The sequence below is a fragment of the Hippocampus bargibanti genome, linkage group LG16 (assembly GCF_051943395.1).
Source record: "Hippocampus bargibanti isolate YZ-2025 linkage group LG16, ASM5194339v1, whole genome shotgun sequence".
Classification (NCBI taxonomy): Eukaryota; Metazoa; Chordata; class Actinopteri; order Syngnathiformes; family Syngnathidae; genus Hippocampus; species Hippocampus bargibanti.
Window position 1 is genome coordinate 16,362,607 of NC_142749.1, and position 21,900 is coordinate 16,384,506.

At 39.2% G+C, this 21,900-nt stretch overlaps 1 protein-coding gene across 4 annotated transcripts in view; it reads left to right on the top strand.

Moving 5' to 3' along the window:
* tcf7 (transcription factor 7) overlaps nt 1-21,900 on the top strand; it is a 36,160-nt gene that overhangs the window by 4,322 nt on the left and 9,938 nt on the right. For all 4 annotated transcript variants that reach the window (XM_089017475.1, XM_089017477.1, XM_089017476.1 and 1 more), the window contains exons 4-5: nt 18,410-18,536; nt 20,844-20,931. In XM_089017475.1, coding sequence (XP_088873601.1) covers nt 18,410-18,536; nt 20,844-20,931 — 215 coding nt within the window. The remainder of the gene's footprint in view (nt 1-18,409; nt 18,537-20,843; nt 20,932-21,900) is intronic.

Consider the following 21,900-nt stretch of genomic DNA (forward strand, 5'->3'; position numbering starts at 1 on the left):
TGTGATGGCACCAGAGGGGAGGAGTTTGCGAGTCATTTAGCCTCCGAGTCTCTATTCAACATTTTGAATGGATTTCAACTTACGACCATTTTGACTTACGACCGTTTGATCGGAACGGAACTTGGTCGTAAGTCAGATGTTAGCTGTAGTTTTGAATGTTTCAGTGAAAATGCATTCGGTTTACTATTTTATATATATTTCGCCTCAGTCCTCAACAAAAAATGCGCAGATGTCACTTATTTTTTTTTACCCCTCACAGAATGTATACATTTTAAAATATAGATCTCCCAAATTCATCCATCATAACACATCATATTTGATCGACACCCCCGATAACGCGTCAGTTAAAAACAAACACAAAAAAATGCACAAATCGTAAAGACAAACTTCAGATCAAATAATAATAATAATAATAATAAATAATAATAATAATAATAATAATAATAATAATAATAATGATGATAATGATAATGATAACAATAATACAAATAATAATAATAATAATCAAAATAATAATACATTTCATACGCATGTTTATAATTTGGTGTTCATCCAAATATAGTTTTTTGAGCGTTTGTTCCACATCAGCTCCTTTGTTGTACATCTACAGATAGACAATATGTATTTATTTTTTAAGCAAATTATATGGGTCTCCAAACATTTTGTAATTCTTTAGAAATTGATAGCTATGAGTCACGGGATGTCACAAATTTGTAAGATCCTGCTTGCTTCTGTCTAATTGTGACAAGATTGTATGATAGTGCGTGCATGTGTGTGTGTGTGTGTGTGTTTATTATGTGTGTGTGCGTGCCCGCGTTTGCCGTCTAGGAAGTCTTCCGCCGCCGCTAATCGCTAACAAGCATGCGCTTTGATCTTGTTTGTTTTCCGGCCCGGACTGAGGTCACATGTGACGTTTTCAGCCAATGTTGTTGTTTACGAATGTTTTGAGTTGGCTGAGCAAGATGGGGGTTGATTTTTGGAACGATACACAAGCCCCGAGTGACAATTGACACTGCGGGAGGGACCCGGAGAAACTGTTTGTCAATTGAACCCGATAAGCAAAAGGCGATTCTATGCCAGAACAGTTCAGTTTCCCCGTCTACAGTGAAATCAAGTTGTTTACCGTCGCCATCTATTGGCCTGGCATGCACACTGCAGCTTCCCTGTTACTTGTAAGGCTGTTGCCATGTCAACAAAGCTTCAAAGCTTTCCATCAACGGAATGTTGACCCTTCTCGTGTCTTCCTACTTTCTTAGAAGAGCTCTGGTGACTTCATCTGTTGGTCAACAATAGCAACAGTATTGCCCACCAATGCGACCCCCCCCCCCCTTGCCTTCTTTAAGACCCAATGGGGTGTCGTGGTAAGCTGAGTTTTGGGGAAATTGAGCTCCCAAAGCTAGTTTCACTTGGCAATGTGAATTTTGAAAGGTGTGTCTATCATGAAAAAAAATACAAATATATCAAATAATAATAGTAATGATAACAATGATAATAACAGTGATAACAATGATAATAACAATGATAATAACAATGATAATAACGATAATAATAAGATATTTATTAGCTAGCTATTAGCTGTCTATCTGGCTGGCTGTTAGCTGTTTAGCTGGCTAGCTGTTGGCTATCTGGCTATCTATTTGCTATTTATTTGCTGTCCATTAGCTAGTTAGCTATTAGCTCTCTAGCTGACTTGCTGTAAGCTGTCTAGCTGGCTAGCTGTTGGCTATCTGGCTATCTATTAGCTACTTATTTGCTATCCATTAGCTAGCTAGCTTTCTATCTGTTTGAGTTACTTCAGGGTTGAGCGCATGTGGCCGCCACTGCTCACCCACAGAAAAACTTAACCTGTGACTGTAAAGTGACCTTTAGAGTTTTGAAAGGGCCTTATAAATGGAATATATTATGATTATTAATAATATAATAATGATGATAACAATAATAATAATAATAATAATAATAATAATAATAATAATAATAATAATAATAATAATTTGTGACTCCTTGTCTATCACATGTAGATCCACAAAAAATCTCAAAAATAGATCCACAAAAAATCTCAAGCAGCTACACCAAAAAGCATACATTTTGGTCCTATTTTTCATATCGTTTTTGGTGAAATTTAGCTCCCAAAATCTGTTTGACTTACAGTATTTGGTAGGTGTGCCAATCATGAAATATTACCAAAAAATAACAATAAAACAAAATATAATAATAATAATAATAATAATAATAATAATAATTTGTGACTCCTTGTCCATCACGTGGACCCACAAAAAAATCTCAAGGAGCTACGCCAAAAAGCATACAATTAAGTCGGCCATTTTGGTTGAATATTCAGTTGGTGAAATTTAGCCTAAAATGAGTTGACAAAAAAAAAAAATCCACATAGAACTCCCCAAAAATTGACACCAATGACGGTATTTTATTCGCAATTTTTTTTAACCGGGTACACTGGACTGATTGACAACGCTAAATAAAAAAAAAAATCAAATTTTTGACATTGTGGGTGGGCAGAACAAGTTCAGTGAAGTCTGAGGAAATCCCCTCAAACCAAAATTTTTACCGGAAAAATTCAAGTCATTTTTACTTGGCAGGATGCCATTTACCAAGCATATTCACGATGATGAGACCCACCAAAAAAAAAAAAGTCCCAAGAAGCCATGCCTGAAAACACACAGGAAGTCAGCCATTTTGATTAGAAGAGACCACCGTATGAACTTTTTTTTAATAGCGATTATGAAATCATACCTTTACAATGATAATAAGCCCTGTGAGGTAAACACACGTGGGTTGTAGATAAGCAAGATGAAGTCGCAAACCCGCGTCGGTTTGACTTTGAAGTGGCGGGTGGCTTTCGACTAACTCGGAAAAAAAAGAGAAGCGGGCGGAAAAAGAAAAAAAAATAACGTTCAAGGGATATCAAAAGAAAGGGGGGTGAAAAAAGGCCTCCTTTGAGACCCCCCCCGGGTGTTTGTACCTGTAATTATTCATTTTTCCGGAAGGAAGGCGGGGCAAACAGGTGTTGGTGTGTGTTGCGAGGAAGTGGCTTTTATTTTTTTTTAGACTTTTCCGAAAAAGGGACATAATGATGATGATTAAACAACATCGGGGAAATGCCGGGATCCGGTTTGTTTGTCTGCATGAGCAAAACTGCGGAAAAATAGCATTTCTGTATTATTGTATTCAATATTTAGCATGGATTGTAGCTAACTTATACTTAATAATACCATGCAGATATTAACAAATTTTATTTAAAAAAATACTCATAGGTAAAAAAAGGTCAACAAACATAGCTCTTAATATTTTATTTCAGACATCTTGACAATACAAAAAATTTTTTTTTTTTTAAATGTATTATACATTATTTTTATTATATTATTATTATATATTATATTTATTTATTAATATGTTTATTTATTTTTTTATTTAGTTAGTTATTCATACGTTCATTTATGTATTCATTTAATAATTTATTTATACATTTATTATTTATTCATATGTTCACTTACATGTTTGTTTTTTTTTTTATTAATTCATACATTTATTATTTATTCATGTGTTCACTTACATGTTCATTTATTTATGTGTTCATTTTTTTTTAGTTATTTAGATGCTCATTCGCGTGTTCGAGTATTTATTTATTCATATGTTTATTTTCATGTTCATTTATTTATGTATGTGCGTGTTCATTTATGTGTTCATTTATTTATTATTTATTTATGTTTATTTATTTATTTATGTTTATTTATTTATTTATTTATGGGTTCATTTATTTGTTTGTTCATTTACATGTTTATTTATTTGTGTGTACATGTTCATTTATGTGTTTATGTATTTATCTATTCATTCATTTATTTATTTTTATGTATGTGTTCATGTATTTATGTTATTTTATTTTATTTTTTGTTCATTTATTTATTTATTTATTTATTTATCGGTGTTGATTTACATGTGTATTTATTTATGTACATGTTCATTTATTTATTTATGTTTATTTATTGTTTTATTTGTTACTTTGTTTGTTTATGTATTTATTTTTGATTGATCAGCAGTGGCCTCCACACCCAAAAGTTCCTCACTGGGGTACATCATTAAAATGGTCTAGTTTAAAAATAGTCCACACCAGATGGAACCTTCAAACCTATTCCTCTTTTTCTTCTTCTTCTTCTACTTCTTCTTCTTCTTCTGTTTATCGCCGTCGTCGTCGCTCTGTGCCCACGTGGCCGTCGCAGACCAGCCGGAGCCTCGGCGGCCGCATGAAGCGCGCCGCCACACATGGCTGCGATCACGCACGGCCACCCGCTGTCCTCTTTCATCTACCGCCGCGCGCTCGCTCTTCCTGTGACACACTAACATATATTGGTTGCGTCCAAAGAACAAAAAAAAAAAAAAAATACGTACGTGTCAAGAGGTTGAGAAGCAATGCAGGGGAGAGCAATTGCTATTTTTATTCTATAAAGTTGGGTTTGTTTTGGCTGTTTTTGAGTTGAGCCAAACCCCAGCACGAAACGTGGGCGTGGGCTGTATAGTCAATAACTAAAAAAAAAGATTTTTTCAAAAGCTGACCATGTGCCTCATAATGCGGTGCGCCTTATGTAGGGAAAATGTTTTAAAATATGGTATTCATTGATGGTTCCCCCTTATAATGCGGTGCACCTTATGCATGGAAAAGTTTTTTTAATATGTCATTCGTTGAAGATTCCATTTATAATGCGGTAATAATAATAAAAGAAATTCTGAGATACTTAATGTAGCTCGGGTCACAAATTGTCCTGCCCTATAAATTCTGCCTAGCAACAATATTTTCAAAAATAACCAGGAAAAGGGATGTGGAAAAAAAAAAATAACATAAAAAAATTACCAAAAGGTAGTTTGTCCAGACTGTAACTGTCTCACAAGTAGGCTAATTAGCCCTTAATGAGACATTAGCGTAAAAATAGGTAGCAGTAAAAGCGACATTTAGACTTCATTGACTACTTGTCGGCAAGATGTGTCCTCGAAGGTGGAGCTCATCATATGCAGTTTGGAGTGGTTTACCACGGAAAATACGAGCCTCACCTGAACCGCACACACACACACACACACACACACACACACACACACACACACACACACACACACACACACACACACACACACACACACACACACACACACACACACACACACGCACACACACACCCGCGTGAACATATGCAAACCACGGGTGGAAATTTTTCACTTCCCGAGCGACGGGGGGGTGTAACTGTAAGACAAAAATGTATTTTTTGTGGTTCTTATTGTGTAATCGTGTCAAGTTAACACTTGGTGTGAGTTGTGGGGACCTAAATTCACCATTTTTTTTAAAAGAACATTGGGTCAAAATGACCCGTTTTGGTATAAAATATATTCTTTGCTGTGAAATTTATTCAGCATTAATTGATTTATTGTGTCAATCTGACAAATGGCACACATGATTCAATACCATCCTCTCAATTTTAAGTCTGTGGGTCAATCTGACCCGAAACAAGGTGGCATTATTACATATTTCATTGGTAGTTTTTTTTTTTCTTGCCTTAAACTACCGTTGTTATCAATTCTGCTCATATGCTACCTAGCTAGCTGGCTAGTAGTAGTTATCTGGCTAGCTATCTAGCTAGCTATCCATTAGCTGTCTGGCTATCTAGCTAGTTGTCTGGCTAGCTATCTATTAGCTATATATTAGCTATGTATTAGCTAGCTAGCTTTCTATCTATTTGAGTTACTTCCGGGTTGAGTGAACGCTGGCGCGTGTGGCTGCCGCTGCTCACCCGCAGAAAAATTGATCCTGTGACTGTAAAATGACCTTGAGAGTTTTGAAAGGCGCTTAAAAATGAAATTTATTATTATTATTATTCATTTCTAAAAATCTCTAATAAGATTTTTAAACTAACCAGTATACAATGATAATGTCACTGTTACATAATTAAAAACAGTATGGGTCAAATTGACCCGGGAGCAAGATGGCTCCACAACAGACGGATGAATTTAGCTCATGCTTCATATGTGAGATAAAAGGCCTCACAGAGGCGGAAAGAAAGAAAGAAGGATGTTGTCGGAGAGGGGGGGGGGGTTTACGTCGCGCCACGGGGGCTGTTTTGGGGCTTTTCTGGTTGGCCACCATGTTTATTTTTTGGACCAGCGCAAAGTGGACGTCGGCAGCCAAGGCTAACGCACACAGAGATTCACTTTGGTATCTCGTATGTGTAAATATGCCGTGCGTACGTCTGTCTCGGATTATTTGAGTGTATTATTTGAGGGTTTAGTGGCTAATCTTGGGTGGTAGCAATTACGCATCAGTGATCGCGCAAAGCCCGCCAGCTGAAAATACCATGCCTTTGTTTATTTGCCTGCGCTAATACCCGCGTATTTACAGTACAAATCAGCAGCACTGCCATCTTCGGTTCCGCAGACGCAAAAAGCAGATGTTTTCTAGAAATGGACGATTAGATGGACGCTAGTGTCGGAAGAAATGAGTCCGGCCTCGTTGACGGGAGCCGGATGAGGTGGCTCGGGCATGTGATTAGTGTGCCTCATTGGTGAAGTCTTCTGGGCATGTCCCACTGGCAGGATGCCACGGGGATAACCCGGTAAACGGCGAACAGATGATATCTCCCGGCTTGGGAGTCCCCGAGGTGAGCTGGTGGAAGTGGCTGGGGAGAGGGAAGTTTAGGGCAGTTGCTCTAGACACAAAAAAGCAGATGTTTTCTAGAAATCAACGCTTAGATGTATGCTACCATCGGAGGAAATGAGTCCAGCTGCTTATTCTTCACGTTGTGAAGAGTTGGATGAGGTGGCTCGGGCATGTGATTGGACTGCCTCCTAAACGTTACACTGGTGAAGTCATCTGGGCATGTCCCACCGGCAAGATGCCACCCCGTAAATGGTGATGAGACCATGTCTCCTGCCTCGGGAGTCCCCGGGGCGGGCTGGAAGAAGTGGCTGGGGAGAGGAAAGTCTAGGGCAGTTCCCGCAGATCCAAAAAGCCAATATTTTCTAGAAACAGACATGGATACGTGCATGCCAGCATAGAAAGAAATGAGTCCAGCAACTTCTTCTCCATGTTAAGCAAACTGGATGAGGTGGCTCGGACATGTGATTAGGCTGCCTCCCGGATGTCACCTTGGTGAAGTCTTCTGGGCATGTCCTACCAGAACAATGCCATGGGGATAACCCAGTAAACTGTGACGAGACAATGTCTCCTGACTTGGGAGTCCCCGTGGCGAGATGGAAGAAGTGGCTGGGGAAAGGGAGGTCTGGAGCTCCTTGCTAAAGCCATTGCCCTCGCAACCCGACCCCGTATTAGCGGTATGAAATGGATGAATGGATTCTCTACCAATATAGTTTAGCAACAGGGCCTCTACTTTGCCTTGTCTATCTTGTCTACCCATTATACTTTGTACCTCCATTTTTGTTGTAAAAATGAGAAATGTGACTTCAGCGTCATCTTTTACCTGAGCTTCTGGTTCCGACTCGTGAAAAATGAGAGCGTTTTTGTCCTACAATTTGCACTTTAAAGTCCAAAAGCTCTCGTAGCGGAGGCTAGCGTTTCTATTTCGGCAACATAATTACACACCAAAAGTCGGCCGCCGTGTCATTATTACAGATGATCGATAGCAAAAGCCAAGCGAACTTGGACACAAACCTCCAAAATTGACCCGCTATGCTATCTTACAGAAACACTAAATAAGACATCGACGCTTCTCGGATTGTCGCGTTGCTCCAAGAGACTGAAAATAAAACAAAAGTTTTATAAACATACAAACGGGCGCGAGAGTATAAATACGCTCGGCGGACGGTGTTGACGGATGACCTCCGTCCAACGCACGACACGAGCCATCTCGCGACGGTTTTGGGCCAAGTCCAGTCGCGGTCTGCCGAATGGTAGCGCCCTCGCTTCACCGCTACGCCCCAACCCTTGCACCCCTTCTGCCGCCACGCTTGGATTCGTCCGGTGGAGCCTCGCCACGCCAAAAACTTTATTTAATTTTTTTTTAGGGTTCGAGATTTTCTTGAGGGCAGTCCACTTCTATGTGGGGGAAAAAAAAACATGAGGCCAGCAGGTTGCTAGCAGGTTTTAATGGCAGCGCTTGTACGTTTTTAGCTTTTATTTGAAGCATGCGCCCGGAGGCCATTTTGGATTCTTACCGATTATGCAATTACATCCTCGGGAATTTACAAGCGAGCTCTGTTCCTTAACCGGGACGACGTTACCTGAGTTTGAACTCAAGTCCAGATGCGTTGTTGTCTGTTACTTCTACTTTTGGATGAGATTAGATTACATTAGATTAACCTTTATTAGTCTCACATTGGAGAAATCCACAATTCACATCAGCAAAGATATGAAACAAAGAGGAAAAGAAAAAGTAGAAAAACAAACTACAGGAGCTTCTGTCATTATTTCCCGACCCCTTTGTCTTTTGAAATTATGAACAAACAGATTAATCACCATTAGCATTACACTGATTACCCCTTTGTCTCTTGAAATTATTAACAAACAGATTAATCACTGTTAGCATTACACTGATTAACTCATTCACTGCCAGACGAATGTTTCCCCTCCAGTGCCAGGGTTTTTGTCATTGTCACTCAAATTGCAGGATCCATGGAATATTGAGTTTTGGGACCACATAAATAGTCAATTTAGCGTACAAAAATCTACATTTAACTAAATTATATGGATCTGGAGTTATATGAGCTTGAAATGAGGGCGGCTGTCCAAAATACAATGCACTAACTACGTAGAATAAAAAGTTAATTCCTAAATTATATGGATCTGGAGTTATATGAGCTTGAAATGATGGCGGCTGTCCAAAATAAAATGCAATAAATACATAGAATAAAAAGTTAATTCCTAAATTATATGGATCTGGAGTTATATGAGTTTGAAATGAGGGCGGCTGTCCAAAATACAATGCAATAAATACATAGAATAAAAAGTTAATTCCTAAATTATATGGATCTGGAGTTATATGAGTTTGAAATGAGGGTGGCTGTCCAAAATACAATGCAATAAATACATAGAATAAAAAGTTCATTCCTAAATTATATGGATCTGGAGTTATATGAGCTTGAAATGAGGGTGGCTGTCCAAAATACAATGCACTAAATACGTAGAATAAAAAGTTAATTCCTAAATTATATGGATCTGGAGTTATATGAGTTTGAAATGAGGGCGGCTGTCCAAAATACAATGCAATAAATACATAGAACAAAAAGAGTTCATTCCTAAATTATATAGGTATGAAGTTATATGAGCTTGAAATGTGGATGGCTGTACAAAATACAATACAATACATATTGATTTATATAGCGCTTTAACAACAGTTGACATCGCTAACACGGACAAAAGCCAAATGCTGCTCCCTCGTGTCAGTGAAAAAACATTGCCAGAGGTCTGACCAGCGCTTTATCAGCACCGCCACTGCAAGAAAAAAAAAAAACCCAAACCTGAACTAATTCAGGAATGCCACTCTCGGTCTCACTTTTCAATTCCCAAATACATTGGGAATGGCAGCAAATCAACGTTAGCATCAGACTAATGAATCAACGTTAGCATCAACGCACGCCAATTTAGCAAACGTAACAGGTGTCATACAGATGCTTGATAACACCCTGGAAAGTCATTTTTCAGACCAGAAAAATTAGCCGCCACCCGGAATCATCTCAAATCCTCATCGCCTGAAATGCGCTAGCACCTCAAACCCGAGTTTATTCATATATTTATTTAATTTTTTTGTGTCTTCTTTTGAGACTGCGCGGAGATAAAAGCGCCGGGCGCTAACATCAGATCAATAGGCGCATCAATGGCAACAGTGTTTCCCCCGTCGCCCCCTGAGATTAAAGCGAAAACTCCACCAGAGAGAGGCGAGAAGGTGCTAATAAAGAACAAGAGCTCACCGATGGAAAGGCCTTTTAATTGATGCTACGGATAAAAAAAGGCGGATGTGTTTCCTAATGGCTTCCCCTTTTTTTTGTTAGCATTTTGCAAGTTAGCATTTTTTATCTACAGAGTCCCTTTTGTGCATGTAACTTTGAGGGGTATCTTCTAAGATGGAGACTTGTACTTTTCGGGGTGTTTTTAGGTTCCTTGCGCCAGATGTTCACAGCCGTAAATGAAAACCTTGTAAATCCTGCGTACTATCCCTTCAGAACAACTTGTCACCGGTTCCAAGCCAACATTTAATAATAATAATAATAATAAATTTCATTCATAAGCCCCTTTCAAAACTCTCAAGGTCACTTTACAGTCACAGGATAAGTTTTTTTCTGTGGGTGAGCAGCGGCAGCCATACGCGCCAGCGTTCACTCAACCTGAAACTAACTCAGATAGATAGAAAGCTAGCTAGCTAGCTAATATAAGTAACAATCCGACTTACAACCAGCTCGACTTGCGACCGCCCGTACTTACGACCATGACCTCCAGACCCTATTAAAAAAAAAAAAATAATTATTATACGCCTGACACCGCAACGCGCTAGCAGGCCGGCAATTTTTGCCAGCCAGCATCTCACTCTCGCACAGCAATCGACCGTGTGATGGCAGTAAAAGGGCGGAGTTTGCGTGTCATTTAGCGTCTGAGTCTCTATTCTACATTTTGAATGGATTTCGACTTACGGCCATTTTGACTTACGACCGTTTGGTCGGAACGGAACTCGGTCGTAAGTCGGATGTTACCTGTATATAGCTAATACATAGCTAGCTAGATAGCTAATATATACTTAGCTAGATAGCCAACTAGCTAGCTATATCGCAAATGGATAAGTAGCTAGATAGCCAGCTATAAAGCCAGTTAGATAGCTAGCTCGATAGCCGAAGATAGCTAGCAAACGGCGCAGCATCTCTGCAGGATGGGGGTGGGGGAGGAGCTTTTGAGGGGCGGGGGGGTAGTTGGAATACATTTTCGGGCTTTCCGAAATATTCCTCACAGCCGTCGACCGCAGGACGAGGCTAAGCGCCCAGCCGGGCCTGCGCGGTTGCTGGCTTTTGGTTTTGCGCTTGCCGTCTGAAGCCACATCAGAGCCTGCGGGCCCGTGTAACGCGATCTGGATGAGTTGAGGAAATCCAACGACCCCCACCCCGTATCCCTCCCTTCCCCGCCTTTGGGTCAGAGGAAGGCCCTCGGTTACAAACAATTAACAATTCAGAGGCGCGGGGACGTTTGTGGCTAATTGTTTTCGCCAAATTCTCGTCTGCCCGCTAATCTCGTTTCATCTACGTTAGCTCAAGACGCCAACACGTAAAAATACATTCTGATCTTTAATTCGAGACAGCCCGACTGCAGCGACGGCCAAGAGGACTTTTCGCAAATACTAAATTAAAGTCATATTTCAGAACAGCTGCGAGTAAATGAGATCCATCGGAGGCATCGAGTTCCCCGTTGAAGCCGCAACGCCAAAACCACTTTGGGCAACGGGAGGCGATGGCAGTCGATGTTTTTCCAGGTGTTTGGAGTCAGGCGATTTTTTTTTTTTTTTTTTTTTCCAATTCTGATCCTGCTTACGTCCCTTCATTGAGCGATGTGGTGTCTTTTACCGTATATCCCGATGTATAAGACACACCTAAAAGCCTTCACATTCTTCAAAATACTACTAATAAATTTCATTTATAAGCACCTTTCAAAACTCTCAAGGTCACCTTACAGTCACAGGATAGGTTTTTCTATGGGTGAGCAGTGGCAGCCACACGCGCCAGCGTTCACTCAACCCGGATGTAACTCAAATAGATAGAAAGCTAGCTAGCTAGGTAATAGATAGCAAACAGTTAGCTCGACCCTGCACCTTATACGCAGGTGCGCCTTATACACCGGAAAATACGGTACTCTTATTTTGCGTCTTCTTTCATCACTGCTTGTTTTCTAATGGCATCCAGTAATAATAATAATAATAATAATAATAATAATAATAATACATTTAATTTATAAGCACCTTTCAAAACTCTCAAGGTCACTTTACAGTCACAGGATAGGTTTTACTGTGGGTGAGCAGCGGCAGCCACACGCGCCAGGGTTCACTCAACCAGTAACTACAGTGGTAACGTTACCTGATTTTGTGCATGCGGTAATCCTGATCATGACATTTTGTGCTAAGCTATGCTAACTAGCTGCATAGTCATAATTACAGTATAGCCGATTTACGGATTTAATATATATATATATATATATATATATATATATATATATATATATATATATATATATATATATATATATATCCCTAGCCATGAATCCCACCACACCTGATTTAATTGATCAGCATCATTACCAGGCATTATTTATTATATTATATTTTCTTTACACTTTTGAAGATTTATGATTTTTTTTTTTCTACTTCAACGATTTTACCAATAGTGGGAAGCAACTGATTTATTTATTCCTTTTTTTTTTTTTTTTTTTTTTTTTTTTATAAATCACAAAATATTGCAATATATTCCAAAATGCTGTCAAATGTATTACTACTTTAATCTTTAATGTATTTTTTTTTCATTCAACTTTGTTTCATTAACTCATTCACTGCTAGACGATGTGCAAAAATGTGTCCGCTCCAGTGCCAGGGTTTTTGTCATGACATCATCGGCCCACAGAATATTGAGTTTTAGGACTACGTAAACATTCAATGCAGCGTAAGAAACCTTAAACTCTCTTATTTCATCAGAAAAAGAGTTAATTCCTAAATTTTATGTATCTGGAGTTATCTGAGCTTGAAATGAGAGCGGCTGTACAAAATATATCTATTTTGATTTATATAGCGCTGTCACAACAGCTGACACTATAACAAAGCGCTAACATGGACAAACATGGGTGTTGGCTTGTTTTTTTTTTTTTTTTTAATTAATACATTTATTTATTTATTATCTTTTTTTATTAAGTCATCAGAAAAATAGTTAATTCCTAAATTATATGAGTTTGGAGTTATCTGAGCTTGAAATGAGGGCATCTATACAAAATACAATACATCCATATTGATTTATATAGCGCTTTAACAACAGCTGAAGCTAGAACAAAGCGCTAACATGGACAAAACATGGGTGTTGTTTTGTTGTTTTTTTTAAAATTAATATTTATTTATTAAGTGGTGGCATTTTTAAAAATCTGGAATAAGGAATGACTTGATTTCACACAGTCATCATGATCATGCAGCTGTATCGTAAACACACTGCAGGATATTTGCGGAGAAAGAAAACAAAAAACAATCCCTCCCTTAAAAGTCATTAGCATTGATTTTTTTTTTTTTTTTTCCAGGCATCCATTTTGTCGCCGCCCTGTCGCGCTGAAAGTCATTTTCACATTTTAAGGGCGCCTTACTTAATTCACTCAATTCTCTCTTTGTCACATTTCTGGATATACCGGTTGTCAACTTTGACGGCTGACGCGCCAAATTCCCTTTTGTGTTTATGTCGTTGAATCATTTGTGTCGTCCGTGTGAAAGTGGCAGCATTTCATTTCACTGGGTTCTGTATTAAAGTCTTCCGTTTAGGATTCTGGCGTGGCCGTTTTGTGGGGTCTCCGTGGCACACGGTTGTATTTATTTTTTGTATTTTTTTTTTTTGGTAGTGTTGGTTGGTTTTGTGGGTCTGTGGTGACTAGGGGAGGGGGTGGTTGCTTTTTTTAAACACGACAGTCCCGCTTTTGATGTCAAGCAAAGGCTCTCATTTGGAGAAGGCAATGACTTCCAGATTTGGAGAAAAAAAAGGGGAGCGGGAGGTGGGGTCTCTCTGGTTTGTTGTTATACATGAGCGACACGCTAATGCTGTGCGGACAAAGCTAGCATTGAAATGATGTTTTGAAGTTTGAAGGTCAACCTATTTTGGGTGGTTTTGTGTTTTTTTTTTATGGGCGACTACTCAGAGCTGGTTAAAAATGTATTCTGATATACAGTAAAGTCTCGTTATATCGATATTCAAGGGAGTCCGAAAAAATATCGATATAACCGGGACTATCGATATATCCGACCCTGTTTGCATGTAATTTTCTCCGTGCGTGCATAGAAATAGTATCGATATAACCGGGACTATCGATATATCCGATATCGCTATAACGAGACTTTACTGTATTATGTATAATATTTTTACAATAGGGAGTTGATTACTGATACCAGATATCGATATCGGGATGATATTGTTTTGAAAGTGGACCGATACACATCAATTTGAATAGAAATATGACAGAGAGCGCCATTGCGGGTTTTGTTTTTTCTTGTTTGGGTGTCGATAAAGCACTGGCCAGACCTCTGGCAATATTTTTCCTTCCCACAAGGGGGCAGCATTTGCCTTTTGTCCATGTTAGCGCTTTGTTCAGCTGTTGTTAAAGCGCAATATAAATCAATATGTATATTTTGCATTGTATTTTGGACAGCCACCCTCATTTCAAGCTCATATAACTCCAGATCTATATAATTTAGGAATTAACTTGTGTTTCTATGTATTTATTGCATTGTATTTTGGACAGCCGCCCCCATTTCAAGCTCATATAACTCCAGATCCATATAATTTAGGAATTAACTTTTTATTCTACGTATTTAGTGCATTGTATTTTGGACAGCGGCCCCCATTTCAAGCTCATGTAACTCCAGATCCATGTAATTTAGGAATTAACTTGTGTTTCTATGTATTTATTAGATTGTATTTTGGACAGCCGCCCTCATTTCAAGCTCATGTAACTCCAGATCCATGTAATTTAGGAATTAACTTTTTTTTCTATTTATTGCATTGTATTTTGGACAGACGCCCTCATTTCAAGATCATATAACTCCAGATCCATATAATTTAGGAATTAACTTTTTTTTCTATGTATTGCATTGTATTTTGGACAGCCGCCCCCATTTCAAGCTCATATAACTCCAGATCCATATAATTTAGGAATTAATTCTTTTTTTTCTGATGAAAGAAGAGAGTGTAAGGTTTCTAATGCTGTATTGAATGTTTATGTAGTCCTGAAACTCAATATTCTGTGGGTCCTGGAATTCAAGTGACAATGACAAAAACCCTGGCACTAGAGTGGACACATTTTTTTTTTCCATTTTGTCTGGCAGTTAATGTAAACGATACGCATCATTCGACAATTTCATTTTGAATGTGCTAATTATGAGCGTGCTAGCTAACTAATTAATATACGCCTTTTTTTTCAAAATAAAAGCAAAATATGGTTAAGGAAAATGGTCGAATAACGGCCTGTTTGCAGATGACATCAAAGATTGACTTGAAAGGAGCAATTACTTGATCAATCGGTTGAAGTATGTAAGCGAAATGCATACGGGCGTTGGCGTTGCGTGCGCGTCGTGTACTTGAAAGGCCTTTTTGAGTCGCGTTGGCATTGTCGCGGGTGTTTTATGTGCACTCCTCCGCTCTTAGCGCCACACTTAATGACAGCTCGCGTCACACTTGTTTATATTGATGCGACGCACACGCGCGCATGCTAAAATACACGCTAAAGAGCACGCACGCACGCTACTAATGTATTCTTTAGTTGTCTTTTTTTTTATTCCATTAAAAGAGGAAATTGAAACGCTCGTCTCTTTGGTCCTTCACTGGACCAGAGTGTCTTTAATCTCACCTTTTTGAAAAGGGAATCAATTAAAAATTGAAAGAAAGTGGGTTCTTCTACGTTGTCTATCCTGATTTTAAAAAAAATGCTAAAAATCACCTTAAATTGAAAAAAATATGTTTTTTTTTTAAATCAAACTGTTTCACGTTTTTTTTTGTGTGTTTTTTTTCCCCGGCACTCTACTGGTCACAATTTTGGACTGATTTGTCTTGCGTTATAGTACACGTATGCATATTAACTCATTCACTGCCAGACAATGTGCAAAAATGTGTCCACTCCAGTGCCAGGGTTTTTGTCATTTTCACTCAAATTACCTGGACGCACAAAATATTGAGTTTTAGGACTATATAAACATTCAATCCAGCATTAAAAACCCTAGATTCTCTTCTTTCATCAAAAAAGTGTTAATTCTTAAGTTATATGGATCTGGAGTTATCTGAGCTTGAAATGGGGGCGGATGTACAAAATAAAATACATACCTATTGATTTATAAAGCGCTTTAACAACAGCTGAAGCAGCTAACAAAGCGCTAACATGGACAAAAGGCAAATTCTGCCCCCTCATGGAAGGGAAAAACACTGCCAGAGGTCTGACAAACGCTTTACCGGCACCCCCGCAAGAAAAAAAACAAAACCCGAACAAATTCAGGAATGGCGCTCCACGTCAGATTTTTTTTTTTTTTGATTCCCGAATAAATTCCGGAATGGCGACGAATGAGTTAATTTGACGGCATCAGCTGCTCAGTAATTATTGGTCGATATACGCAGAGGATAAAGAATCTACCCCTATGTGTATTTTTTTTTCCTTTTTATTTATTTGTTTATTTTTCTTTTCTCAATGATCCATTGTTTCAACTCCAACATCGATGCTAGTTTCATGAGCCTTTCTTTTTTTTTGCACAATTAGCTTTGTGTGCTAGTATTAAGCTAGCAGGCTTTCTTCCTGTCACATTGTGTGACTTTGTGTAATTGTGATCACTTTATTTCATTTGATTTAATGATAGCATAATTTAATTTGTCATTTAATTTGACTTCACCTATAGTGGGATAGTGGGAATAAACAATTTGTGGAAGGATTCTCAAGCTGCTCCATGAACGGGTAGCTAATTTTGTTACACTGTATTGTCAGAAAATGCTCTCGGTTCTATAAATGTATCTTTAAATATTCTTTGAATAAAATCAGTGCGAGCATCGTACGTGTGCTCACTTGCTTGATCCGAGTTTTGTGTGTGAGGTGAGGAATGGGGGTGCGCGAGGGGTGGAGCGATGGGGGGGGAGGGGTTAGCCTACTCGCTTAACTACAGAGCGGTTTGATAATGACGGGGTTGGGACGAGTGCCTCCCCCTCGAGCGCGCTCGGGAAAGGCGGAAGGCGCTCTCGAAGCCACTTCAAGGCTGGCTAATTACGGCGAGGAAACGCGGACGCACGGGCAGGACGCGTTTTTTTTTTTTCCCCCCCGACTTCTTTTTTTTTTTTCGGCGAAATGAGCTCAACACGTGAAAAGAAGCCGCGGTGACAGATGTGCGGCAGTGTGCGCTAAAGTTAGCATTTTTTTGGGCGGCCACGCGGCTACGCTAATCGAGCATTTCAAAAGGCGGTTGACCAATGCTAATGCTAAATGCTGCCGAAAATGGCCGCCAATGTTTTTTTTTTTCATTTAAATTTCAAATTTAAATAAATAAAACAAATAAATTTCAATTATTCATTGAAGGAAAATGTTTTATCATGTTTTTACATACATATATAGTAAAGTCTCATTATATCGATATTCTCGGGAGTCGGGAAAAAAAATCGATACAACCGGACTATCGATATATCCGATCCTGCGGCATGTAAATTTTCTCCTTGCGTTCATAGAAATAGTATCGTAATAAGCAGTACTATCGATATAACCCATATCGATATAACGAGACTTTACTGTATTATTTTGTTATAATACCAGTGTCTGAAACTCATGACAAAAAGTTAGCGGACACCAAGGCAGACAACTCTGAAAAGTTGCCTGCCCGGCCATAAGTTGCCTGCCCCATTTTTCACAACTTGAAACACAATAAGACGACTAATCGCAAAAAAAAAAAAAAAAACATTGTTGCGGAGTATAAAGTCTTCTTTTTTAATTAAGGAAGTACCTACCACAAAATGCTCCCTTGCTTAATTTATGGTAAATATTAAGTTGAATAAAGATTTTGCCCCAGTTGTCGTTTGTTGTCATGGTGCACAATGCGATGTCTGCGTTGCGTTGTCTGCTAAAAGCCACATGGCTCCTCTTTCTAAGCGCCTTTCAAAACTTTCAAGTACACTTTACAGTCACGATATAGTCCGAAACACGAAACAGGCTTCTGATTGGCTGCCATAGCCAGTATGCAAATTGCCAAGCGAAGGTTTTATTTATTTATTTTTTATTTTTATTTTTGTTCCTTCAAGAGGCCGAGATGTTTTGAAAGTTGTGAAAGTTGTACGCCCGACGTAAAAGTTGTCCGTACCGGGCCTCTGGGCAGACGTTATTTCAAACACTGATAATACTTATACAGTAAAGTCTCGTTATATCGATATCGGATATATCGATAGTCCCGGTTATATCGATACTATTTCTATGCACGCACAGAGAAAATTACATGCGAACAGGGTCGGATATATCAATAGTCCTGGTTTTATCGATATTTTTTCGGACTCCCTTGAATATCGATATAACGAGACTTTACTGTATATTTTTTTATGATGCCCATTTTCAACCCCGCATTAAACAATGTTCCCATTTTTTTTTTTTTTTTTGCATTCATATTAAAATTTTTTACATTTCTCCCCCCTCCTTGCACCCCCCCCCCCCTTTTTTTTTCTTGTGTCGTTCCAGTCCAACAAAGTGTCCGTCGTGCAGCAGTCCCACGGCATGCACCCGATTACGTCGCTGCTGCCGTACGGTAACGAGCACTTCGGCGGCAGCCCCCCGCACCTGCCCACCGACATGAGTCAGAAGACGGGTACGAACGCATACACTCGCACTTCTTTGCCTTTTTCTGTCACACAGTTAGCTAGATTTATTATTGTTTTCGTTGTAGAGGATAAAGAATATATGCCACGGTGTATGTTTTCGTTGTAGAGGATAAAGAATATATGCCACGGTGTAGTTTTGTATTGGAGGAAATGTGTTGGTAGTCAAAGTAGCTTTGCTCGCTCTGGCGGGCCTTTGTCGAGTTTCTTTGACAATTCAGGCGCATTAGCATACTGAAATTACATATTTAAGAATTTTAAATAATTACACAACAAGCGCCTGGGAATTTTTGTGCTGTTATGACCAAATTTATGTCCTTCCTTCTCCCCAATGCCGCAAAAAAAAGCATCAATATGACTGCAATCTATCGGATACATGTTATTTCGTTTTTTTACCGTTTTTTACTGAACTTTGCGCACATTTTTTGGCAAAATGATCATTAAAAAAAGGAGCTGCATATTTTCAAAAGGCGTGTGTAGCACCTTGGGCAATCGACCACCTTGTGTGTCTGGAATTCCCCTCCCTCCTCCATTTTTATTCTTGTACTAGCACACTTACTGAAGAATACACACACACACACACACACACACACACACACACGTGAATGACGTTAGCATAGTGACTCAGCTTGTAATGACAGACTGAGACACCTGCACACACACACACACGGCGCTAACACCTGGATGCTACATCCGACCTTTCTCACACCATCTCACGTGATTTTTTTTTTGGAGATCGTTGTCAATCAACACAAATTATATATATCACCCCCCCCCTCACGTATCATTCGCCACATTGTCCTGGCGTGCTGTGACATCATCAGTGATGTCATCCTTGTTGACCAACAGTAAAATTGCTTTTAGCATAGCGACATCTAGCGTTTTATTTTTGTGACTCATTCACTGCCATTCACATTTTTTTTTTCAGGAATTTGAAAATATGACGTAGAACGCCATTCCTGATTTTTTTTGGGTTTTGATTTTTCATGCTTGGGTGCCAATAAAGCGCTGGCCATGGTCTCTGGCAATGTTTTTTTTTATCACAAGGGGGCAGCATTTCCCATTTTTCTCCATGTTAGCGCTTCAGCTGTTGTTAAAACGCTACATAACTCAATATGTATTGTATTGTACTTTGTACATTTGCCCCCATTTCAAGCTCACATAACTCCAGACCCATATAATTTAGGTATTAACTCTTTTTTTCATGAAATAATAATAATAATAATAATAATACTACACTTCATTTCTTAGCGCCTTTCAAAACTCTCAAGGTCACTTCACAGTCACAGGATGAAGTTTTTCTGTGGGTGAGCAGCGGCAGCCACACCGCCCTAGCATTCGTTCAACCCGGAATACCTCAAATAGATAGAAAGTTAGCTAGCTAGCTACTAGATAACTAATAGCTAGCTAGCCAGTTAGATAGTGAATAGATAGCAATTAGATAGCAAGCTAGGTAGCCAACTAGCTAGTTATATAGCAAATAGATAGTGAATAATTAGCAAATAGATAGCTAGCTAAGTAGCCAGCTAGAAGATAGTGGAAGGTTTCTAACGCTGCATTAAATCTTTATGTAGTCCTAAAACTCAATATTCTGTGGGTCCTGCAATTTGAGTGAAAATGACCTAAAACCCTGGCACTGGATTGGACAAATATTTCCACATCGTCTGGCAGTGAATGAGTGAAACAACGTTACGAGAAGACCGACTCAACCCCTTCCGTGACCGTTTTATTGCATCTGTAGTTCTCGGGGTTCCGAAAGGGGCACGGTACAGATTACAGTCATATTCCTTCGAAGCAAACACTGGTTAGCAAACACAATGGCGCCTGGCTAAAAGCTAGCTGCTTCTTGTTTACAAATGACTTCCTGCGCTCACACCCAACATTTTTTTTTTTTTTTTACCGTTTGAAGAAGAAGAAAACAACCTACACAGGTACCGCTGTGTAGGCTGTATGACCTTTGTGTATCTTTACGTGCACTTAATATGAGGTTCCCACACGGCTAATAGCGCTAATTGACCTCATGGAGGCCCCCTGAACTGACCTAATGATGTGCTTAAAAGACACAAGTAGGAGTGTAGTTGTCATAAGTGTGTGTGTGTGTGTGTGTGTGTGTGTGTGTGTGTGTGTGTGTGTGTGTGTGTGTGTGTGTGTGTGTGTGTGTGTGTGTGTGTGTGTGTGTGTGTGCGTGCGTGCATGCGTGCGTGTGTGTGTGTGTGTGTGTGTGTGTGTGTGTGTGTGTGTGTGTGTGTGTGTGTGTGTGTGTGTGTGCGCGGTTGTATGCGTGCCTGTGCCTGTAGGTGTTCACAGGCACCAATCCCAGGACCTTTCAGGATACTACCCTCTCCCTTCAGGCGGTGTTGGACAGATCTCGCCCTCGATGGGATGGTGAGTGTCATGTATACACACACACACACACACACACACACACACACACACACACACACACACACAAGCAAACGCATACACACACACACATACCGACGCAAACAAAGACCACCCATGCGTTTGCCTCTTCCGTGACCTTGTACAAAGTGTAATAGGTCTTATTTATGCTGTTTTGGATGTGTGACGTGACCTCATCTTCCACTCAGGACACTTCAGTAAAAAAAAAAAAGTGTATTTTCTGGTGTATAAGGCGCACCCAAAAGCTTTGATTTTCTTCCAAAGATGACATTGCGCCTTATACTCTGGTGCACCTTATATAGGGAAAAAGTTTGATAATACACCATTCATTGGAGTGCCGCCTTACACTCCGGTGCACCTTATGTATAGAAAAAGTTAGAAAATACACCATTCATTGGGGGTGCGCCTTATACTCCGGTGCGCATCACATATGGAAAACGTTTGAAAATACACCATTCATTGGTGGTGCGCCTTATAAATGGAAAAAGTTAGAAAATACACCATTCTTTGGGGCTGCACCTTATACACCGGTGCACCCTAAATATGAAAAAAGTTTGAAAATTGACCATTCATTGGAGTTTCGCCTTATACTACGGTGCGCCTTATATATTGAAGATGTTTGAAAATACACAATTCATTGGGGGTGCGCCTTATACATCGGTATGCCTTATATAAGTAAAAAAGTTTGATGATACACCATTCATTTCGGTGTGCGCCTTATACTAAATAAATGTGAGACACCATTAGTACTTTAAAAATGATAGCATGAGCGAAGAAAAGTAGCACATCCGATTTTAGATTCATGAAACATGCTCGTCGGAGAAAAGGAAGTATGTTCTGAGATTAGCGAAAAACATGCTAGTTGGACTTTATTGTACGTTTTTTGCTATATCGGATACAGATGAAAACTTTTTTTTGGTTCTTTATGCAAAATTATGTCGATTTACATTT